This window comes from Asparagus officinalis, chromosome 8, assembly GCF_001876935.1.
Source record: "Asparagus officinalis chromosome 8, Aspof.V1, whole genome shotgun sequence".
Classification (NCBI taxonomy): domain Eukaryota; kingdom Viridiplantae; phylum Streptophyta; class Magnoliopsida; order Asparagales; family Asparagaceae; genus Asparagus; species Asparagus officinalis.
The window spans coordinates 128340946-128350792 of NC_033801.1; the positions used below are offsets into that span (position 1 = coordinate 128340946).

The following is a 9847-nucleotide window of genomic DNA, read 5'->3' on the forward strand; positions in this document are numbered from 1 at the left end:
GCCCCGCCCTTGCCGAGCCCCTTCCCGCCCTTTCCTCGGCCTGACATCGGTGAGCGAGAGAACCGAAAAGATGGAGTCTTTTTTTAGGGGGAGGAGAAAGTGGGGTCTGAGATTTTGGATGAGACGATGGGGGTTATTTTTTGGGGATTTATAGGTGGGTGCGAGAGGGCAGACGGATCCGTGGGAGGGGATTTGGACGTTTTTGAGCCGTTGATTTGGAGAAAGTGCGGACGGTCGGATCGGGTTTGTTCTTGCTTGGCGGGGATCGATGACGTGGCTGTGTTACTGGAACGAGGCTGGCGGGTAGAGAACGTTTGGGAGCCGAAGTGTGATAGCGGCTGCAATCCACTTTGGCTTATAAACGCACAAACTCATAGACTAGGTGGATTATAAGCTAAATGTTTGGTAAATTTAGCTGATTATAATTATTTTTTTATTTGCTGATTTTTTGGCGAAATAGGTGGCCTATTATCAAAATGATTAAAAAATATTTCATCTCGCTCATTTCTTACTCTGTTCCTCGTCGTTTCTGAGTTGAGGTCATTCTCACTGCTACTCATGTCATTAATATCACTTCATCTAGCTCTCTTTCCGGTGCTACTCCTCATAGTCATGTTTATACCCATTATCCCCGTTATGATATGGTCTGCGTTTTTTGTTGTCGTTGTTTCGTTCTTCTACCATCTCACGAACCTGATAATTTGTCTCACATAGCTATTCTCTGTCTATTTAGGAATTAGTTCGAAAAATCGAGGTTATCGTTGTTATGATCCTACATCTCATCGAGTTCATATATCTTAACACGTTCAGTTCGAAGAGGATTCCCCATTTTATTCTGCTTCCGATTATTTTAATTTCCTCCACACTACTGATCGTGCTTCTCCACCAGCTGCATCACTCACTTCCTTACCTCAGTTCTCCTTTCAAAATATCCCTGAAATCTCTCCATCTCCTTCTGATGACTCTCCCTCACACGTGCCTTCTCTTCCACCATCTGATCCCTATCCCGTAGACACGATACCCACTCCAGAAAATATTGTTGACCTCCATACACCTGCGCCAGCATCTCCCCCGCCTGAGGTTCCTTTTGCTATTCGTCAAGGCAAACGCCACATGTCATGCATGCACGGTATACTTCTGTTATTTCTTATTCATCTATCTTTCATAATTTTCTTGATGTCATTCATACCACAGTTAAGCCAAAGTTCTTTCAATAGGCCATTCAATTTTCAGAGTGGTGACAGGCTATGACTGAGAAATTTTAGACCTTTCAGCAAACACATACCTGGGATGTTGTTCCATGTCCCCCTGACATTTCTTTAGTTGCCAGTAAATGGATTTATAAAGTAAAGTATTGTCCTGATGGCATCATTGAATGTCGGAAAACTCGTTTAGTGGCTCGAGCTTTTACTCAGTAACAATGTATTGATTATGAGAAGACCTTTGCTCCTGTTACTTAGATGCCCACCGTTCGTATTTTCCTTGCGGTCGCTACTTCTCATTGTTGGCTCTTATACCAGATGGATGTCAAAAATACTTTTCTCCATGGCTTTTTATCTGAGATAATATATATGCAACCGCCTCCAGAGTCCAATATTCATCCGGGACATGTATGTCTCATTCGTCATGCTGTTTATGGTCTCAAGCAGGCACCCCGCGCTTGGTTTGAGTGTTTTCGCAATGTCGTGATCAAGGCGGGCGTTATGGAAAGTCGTCAAGATACTTCTCTGTTTGTTCGCACTACGTCGTGTGACAGAGTTTTATTACTCATCTATGTAGATAATATGATCATTACAGATGATGATGTGGTTGGTATACAGTACGCAAAATCTCAGTTGTAACAACAGTTCCACATGAATGATCTTAGATCTATTCGGTATTTTCTTGGTCTAGAAATTTCTCAAGGCTCGCGGGGTGTACTACTATCTCAACAGAAGTTTCTCTCGGGTATTTTAGATCGAGCTGAGCTAACTGACGATGCAATTGTTGATACTCCACTCCAACAGAATGTCAATTTATTAGTGCCCCACATTCTGTACACTATGCTGCTTTATTACAGATTCTTCGGTATCTCCGGGGTACTAGCACTCACTCTCTTCTGTTTCCTGCTACATCCAAGTTAGAGATTTGTGCATATTCTGATGCTGATTGGGCTAATGATCTCACTACTATGAAGTCTACCACAGGTTATTATATATTTCTTGGTGATTCCCTAATTTCCTGGCTGAGTAAGAAACAAGATGTTGTTGCTCTTTCCAGCACTGAGGTAAAGTATCGTGCAATGTCCACAACAGCTAAAGAAATTATTCATCTTCGTCGTCTTCTCAGTGATTTTGGTATTTCTGTTTCAACTCTTTTTCCTCTATACTGTGATAATAAGAGTGACATCCAGATTGCTAAAAATACAACATTTCATGAGAGGACCAAATACATTGAGATCGACGCTCATGTTGTCCGTCAACAAGTTATCAAGGATAAGATAATTCTACTTTCTCATGTGTCATCCGCCGACGAGCTTGCAGATTTCTTCACAAAAGCCTTACCTGTTCATTGGTTCCAGTTTCTTGTACGTAAACTCACTTTGTTTGATCCAATATGAGTTTTGGGGGATGAGGGTGTTGATAATAGTGTTAGTAGTGGATTTTTAGTCTCATATTGGTTGTGAGAACACACCTCACCCTCCTCTATTTGTATAAATATATGTGCACACTCAATATTAAACTCAAGAGAAATTTACCCAAGACTATCCCTCTCTTACTTTAACAGAAAAATAAGATAGAATACTTTAGTTTTTTTGTGTCAAAATAAGTTATTTACAAGACATGTTGAAGTAGCTTATAAGGCACAAAAGTACGTGGTTATAACTTGCCAACCAGGGGTAAGGTTTCCATTTTGTGCCGCCTTAGAAAATCTTATCATTTTATCCGTGCAAAATGAAGGTCAAACTTTCATTGCCAGAACCATGTGATATTCAATGTCCTTCTATTTTCTTTATATTTGCTCTTTGTTTGCTTGATTGTTCGAATGAAGGTAATATTCGATTCTGGGTTCATTTCCTTTGTATACAATGTTCAACTTCGATGGAAAGGAGGGTCTTCAAGGGGCCGATCTATATGTTAGTAAAAAAAAATGAAGAGGAGACAAAATTTGAGGCGTAAAGATTACATTCCTCAAGGAAATATTCACTCCATTTTGGTAATCTTGGTTTACTTCAAGCTAAGCAACTATATTTTCACCTTACAACAGATTATGAAAATTCTATAAAACAAATCTAATTTTTTTTACCAAGTCTATGTGAAATGAGTTTGTAGATAGTCACATATTTTCAAAGCAACCCTTGAAAATAATAGTCACTTTCCAACAGACAAAAAATAGTCATTTTCCAATAGTCAAAGACTTCCAACTAATAGTTTTTTGTTTGAAACTCTTACATAGGCCAAAGGCCTATGATGTATATTTATAGATAGTCAATGTGAACAGGTTGAGTACCCAAGAGTCACCCCCACTTAATGGGGTGTTACACCATCATAATGGGGTGTAAATGGAGGGATAATGAGGGGGAGGCCAAAGGCCTCCCTCATCTCATAATACTCCCCCTTATCCATCCATTACCTTGGGTTTAGCTTATGAACACTTCAGAGTTCGTAAAGCTAATGGGGTGGATACTTCTGGATCCAGAGTAAACTTGTTTGCCTCGTTAAAACCTTAGCTGTGGAAAACCCAGTGGGAAAAAACCATCAGCCTAAGGAAAAAGAGTACAACCCATAGGTTACTCCCCCTGAACCATACAAGCTTCAGGCTTGTAGGTCTTTCAGATGTCTCATCCCTATTCCTTTTACAAGTTTTACAAAAGTACATCTAGGCAGAGCCTTAGTGAACAAGTCAGCTAAATTATTACATGATTGGATCTGCTGTACTTTAACTTGCTCCTCCTCTTGAAGATCGTGTGTCCAGAAAAACTTGGGAGATATGTGCTTCGTCTTGTCACCCTTGATGAAGCCAGACTGAAGTTGAGCAACGCAGGCTGCATTGTCTTCAAATATAGTAGTTGGCTCAAGGTCACCAGTCTTCATGCCGGTAGACACTAAGATGTGCTGAATGACAGAACGAAGCCAAACACATTCTTTGCTGGTTTCATGGATCGCGAGGAGTTCGGAATGGTTGGATGAGATTGCTACAGTGGTTTGCTTGACAGACCTCCAGGAGATGGCCGTACCACCAAATGTAAACACAAATCCGGTTTGTGATTTCTCGGTGTGGGGATCAGACCTGTAACCTGCATCTGAATAACCAATTAAGGTGGGAGACCCACCCTTCGGGAAATATAATCCCAGGTCTATAGACCCTTGGAGGTAGCGCAGAAGATGCTTAACTCCATTCCAGTGGCGCTTTGTGGGCGCTGCACTGTATCTGGCTAGTAGGTTAACTGAAAACGCTATATCGGGACGCGTACAGTTAGCCAGATATAATAGTGCTCCAATGGCACTGAGGTAAGGTACTTCAGGACCTAGCATTTCCTCCCCCTCTTCCAGCGGACGGAAGGGGTCGTTCTTTACATCCAATGATCGAACAACCATTGGTGTACTAAGAGGATGACATTTATCCATTCGGAAATTTTTAAGTAATTTCCGTGTATATGTGGATTGGTGTAACAGGATACCACCCTTAAGGTGTTCGATCTGTAAGCCAAGACAATACTTTGTTTTGCCTAGGTCTTTCATTTCAAAAGTATTCTTAAGGCTTTCAGATATCCCAGCGATCTCTGCAGGAGATCCAATGAGATTTAAGTCGTCGACATAGACGGCGACTATAATGAATCCTGTTCCCGATCTTTTTATAAAGATACACGGGCAGACTTTATCATTTGTGAATCCTTGCGTAGCAAGGAACTCACTTAGTCTGTTATACCACATTTTCCCCGATTGCTTAAGACCATATAATGATCTTTGAAGCCTAACAGAATAGACGTCCCGAGGTCTATCTGCTATCTCTGGTGGAATTTTATATCCTTCAGGGAGTTTCATATAGATATCTTTATCTATATTGCCATATAGATATGCAGTCACAACGTCCATGAGCTGCATTTCTAGGCCTTCCAGAGATGAGAGGCTTATTAGGAATCGGAAGGTATTCCCATCCATAACCGGAGAATATGTTTTTTCATAGTCTATTCCCGGTCTTTGGGAAAAACCTTGTGCTACAAGCCGTGCTTTGTAGCGCACAACCTCGTTGTGTTCATTTCTTTTTCTGATGAAGACCCACTTATATCCCACAGGTTTTACACCTTCAGGTGTTTGGACTACTGGTCTAAAGACTTCGCGTTTCAAGAGTGAGTCCAGCTCTACTTCTATTGCCTCGTTCCACTTTGGCCAATCGTCTCTGCGTTTACATTCCGCTAGAGACCGTGGTTCGATGTCATTGTCGTATTCAGTGACGTGAACGGCAATATCGAACGCAAAATCGTCATCGACGACTGTGCTTTTTCTGTCCAGTACCTCCTCAGTACGTACAAAATTTAATGATGTTTCTCCTATTTGTTACTCTTCAGGGGAATCTAGGAGGGGAGAGGAAGCTGGTCTGAGCTCAGTATCCTGTGTTGGGTTCATTTTTATTTCTCCAGGATTTTTTCTTTTACGAGGGATTTTGTCCTTCGAACCTGGTGGGCGTCCTCTTTTCAATTGAGGTACAGCCGTTTCTGCTGCCGGCGGATTGCATCCATCTTTGGGGATGTCAATCCTAGCTGGCGTGTTGACAGCAGGGACGTGTGATCTGACAATCTTCTGGTTATCAGTGAATTTATCCGGAAGTAAATGTACTGTATTCTGAAGATGAAGAATCTTCAGGATCTCATCTTCACATTGACTAGTACGCAGATCATAATGAGACAAAGTCTTGGTGTTCCAAGAAATGGTCTTAGAAGCATCAGGCTTCCTGGACTGTGTGCCAAGTTTAGGAAATGAATCCTCAATAAATTCACAATCATCAAGACGTGTCTTAAATGCGTCACCCGTCTGGGGTTCAAGGTATCTTATTATAGAGGGCGAATCAAACCCTATATAGATACCCAAACGACGCTGTGGACCCATTTTGGTCCTTTGTGGAGGAGCAATTGGGACGTAAACTGCACAACCAAACACTCTCAAATGTGAGATATTCGGAGGTGCACCATAAGCAAGCTGCATTGGTGACAAAATATGACCACCAGAGGGCCGTATTCTGATAAGCGATGCGGCATGCAATATGGCATGACCCCAAGCCTCAACAGGCAACTGTGATTGCATCAACAATGGACGAGCAATCCATTGCAATCTCTTAATTAGAGATTCTGCTAACCTGTTCTGGGTGTGAACATGTGCTACAGGATGTTCAAATTCGATGCCCGTTGCTAAGCAATAGTCTTGAAAGACTTGTGAAGTGAATTCTCCCGCATTATCAAGACGTAATTTCTTGATTTGATTATCGGGGAAATGAGCCCGCAACTTAATAATTTGTGCCAATAGCTTTGAAAAAGCTAAGTTGCGGGTGGACAAAAGGCACACGTAAGACCACTTGGTTGATGCATCTATAAGTACCATAAAGTACCTAAATGGTCCACTTGCGGGGTGAATAGGCCCACAAATATCGCCATGTATTCTCTCCAAGAAGCTAGGAGACTCTAATCCCACTTTCAGAAGGGAAGGTCTCGTGATCAGTTTACCTTGAAAACAAGATAGACATGAGTAATCACTCTTCTGAAGAATCTTCAGGTTCTTCAGGTTGTGTCCACTTGATTGGCTTATGATGCGGTGCATCATTGCTGATCCTGGGTGACCCAATCTGTTATGCAAAAGTTTAAATTTCGGCAAAGAATGACACTTCTGGTGCATAATCATGTTAGCTTCTACTGGTTGAATATATGTATGATAGAGACCCGACGGGAGTCCCTTGAATTGTTCTAAGATAGTTTTTGAACCATCTTTTTGACGAGTTACATACAAATACTCATCCTCATTTATTTCATTGGTTTCTAAGTGATATCCGTTTAAACGAATATCCTTGAAACTTATGAGGTTTCTATTAGATTTCGGAGAGAATAATGCATCTTTTATTATTAGTCTCGTTTTATTTGGGAGCAATATCATTGCTTCACCAAATCCTTCTATTATATTAGATAGTCCTGAAATCGTAATTACAGGATCGTCATAATCATATAAGCTATTGAAATAGCTTCTTTCGCGAAGGATTGTGTGCGTCGAGGCACTGTCCACAAGGCACTCACACTTCATCTATAACATGAATGCAATATTTTAATCTAAAGAAAATAACTATCTTTATTGAAAAGTAAATTGCATTACATGGAAAGTAAAGAACTAAAGATGAAAGTACTATGAGAATTTAAATGCATATAAAGATAACATGGATCTAGTCGAGAAGATCATCCATTTCGAAGTCATCAGCAGTGAACTGAGTAGACGGCTGCTTTTCCACCAGATTTGTTTCAACAGGAGACTTCTGGCTCGCTAGATACAGATCTTGGAGGTGTCGCGGAGTGCGACAATTTCTGGACCAATGTCCAGTTATGCCACATCTGTGGCATTTGTCCTCCCAAGTGTTCTTGGGAATGGACGACAGCTCAGTGGTCTTCTTCTTCCACTTCTTCTTTCCCTCACTATTGCTGCTCTGGGGCGGGTTGTTTTTCTGGGGTGGACATCTGGCCTGCCACTTAGGGGCTTTCCCCTTGTTGAATTTACCCTTATGCTTTTTCTTCTGCTTCTGGGAAGAAAACATGTGAGCTTCGGGTAGAGGAGCTGAGCCTGCAGGGCGTAGGTTATGAGTGGCCAAAAGCAATTCTCTGTTTTGCTCCGCCATCAGAAGGGTGGAGTGCAATTCAGAATACTTTTTGAACTTTCGTTCGCGGTACTGTTGCATGAGGATTGCATCCTTCTCGTGGAAGGATGTGTAAGTCTTCTCCAACATGCGTTCCTCCGAAACTTCTTCACCACACAACTTCAGGCGTGAGGTGATATTATGAAGTGCTGAGTTATACTCAGCTACGGACTTAAAGTCCTGAAGTCGGAGGTTTTCCCACTCATAACATGCACGTGGGAGGATCACATCTTTCTGATGTTTGTATCGGTCCTCAAGTGCAGTCCACAATTCCTTTGGGTCCTCTACAGTCAGGTATTCGGCCTTCAGGGTCCGATCAATATGTCTCCTGATGTAGATAATGGCTTTCGCCTTATCTATATCAGAGACGATCACTGTAGTAGCAACCTCAGCATTATTTACAGCATTACCCGTAACAGTGGCCGGAGCCGGTGGAGCAGGAGTTGAAATTGTGGCTAATAAGCCCTGGGCACGTAAGTGGAACTTCAGGTCCACATGCCAACTCAAATAATTCTTGCCAGCAGCGTCTAGGACTTCGAAAATCAACGCTCGCTATTTTAGCCATTTTATCTATGCATTTGAAAGACATGAATTAATAATAAGGAATTAAAAATTCATGCAATAAACATGTTGCGTGGATCAGCCCGTCACCAAAAAAATAAAAAGTGTCCAAAGTCCGATTATACAGTCCAAAGATAACAAAAAACATAAAATTAAAATACAATTTGGAAAACCCTAGGGGCTCCCTGCATTTTGCAAAAATGCCTTCGTCTTCAATGGAATACACCGGTCTTTGACTTTTTACAATTATATCCTCACTACAATTTCTCTCTCAGAAGGAAAAGAAAATGCAAGGAATTTAAATTTGGTGACAAACAGGCTGATCCAAAAACCACAACATTATTTATTTAAACATCCACACAATTTAATAATAATATATGCAACAGGCATAACAAATTTGGACAGTAAACCCTTGCTTTCTTTAAATTTTTTTTAAACTTCTTGTTGTTTCTATGCGATACTGCCTACTTAATACTTTTAATATCATGTAGAAATTGTGAGTTTGAACTTGAAAATAACAAGTGATGATTAAAAAAATAATGCAAGTGCCCTGAATGGAAACTCTGAAACAACCAAGGGTTTAGCATTCCATTAGAAAAATGTACAACAAATAATGAAAGCAATTAGATTAGATGAACAACAATAAAATTGCTTAATAAACTGAAAAATTCCCGAGTGAACAGTAACCCTCGGTGAACAGTAACACAAATTTCAGTTATGGGAGTTACACTGCTCATAACTATTTAATCAATAATACATGTCTGATACCCCGAAGGTCAAGTATGTTAATATATTAAGTATGTCCATGTGAAATATACCAAATCATAATAGTATGGATAATCCAGGTTTAATTTTTATAATACATTTATCATAATAAACAGACTGTTTGAAATATACCAATCATATAAGATAAATCAAATTCTGTTTGTATGCACATCATGTATCAATATAAGTGTCTGTATATACTAATAAGTAAATTACACCAGTTTATCAAAATGGTATATAATATTGATATTATGGCTATGTAAAACCTTCAGTCGCCAATTTGATGCTAATAAATTGCACGTATAATTTCATATTATTTTTTTTTAATTTTCAGCTGCCATATATTATTCTACGGATTATAGTAATTACCTCTAGATCAAAGATCTAGGGACGATCAATACTAAAGATCCGTAGAACGCTACCTCCTTGAGATGATCCGTCGAACGCTCCCGCTGCAACAAACCAGATCTCAATGCGCAAAAGAGGAAGGAAGTATTTTTTTTTATGGCTCAGTGATTCAAGAAAACTTCGTGCAGATAACGTGTTTGAAACTCTTACATAGGCCAAAGGCCTATGATGTATATTTATAGATAGTCAATGTGAATAGGTTGAGTATCCAAGAGTCACCCCCACTTAATGGGGTGTTACACCATCA

At 40.3% G+C, this 9847-nt stretch overlaps 1 protein-coding gene across 1 annotated transcript; it reads right to left on the minus strand.

Annotated features, from left to right (window-relative positions):
- On the minus strand, positions 7402–8431 carry LOC109821917. Its single transcript, XM_020388075.1, has 2 exons — positions 8414–8431; positions 7402–8331 (listed from the first exon to the last, which is right to left on the minus strand). Exons 1-2 carry the CDS (start codon positions 8429–8431, stop codon positions 7402–7404), a joined length of 948 nt encoding a protein of 315 aa, XP_020243664.1.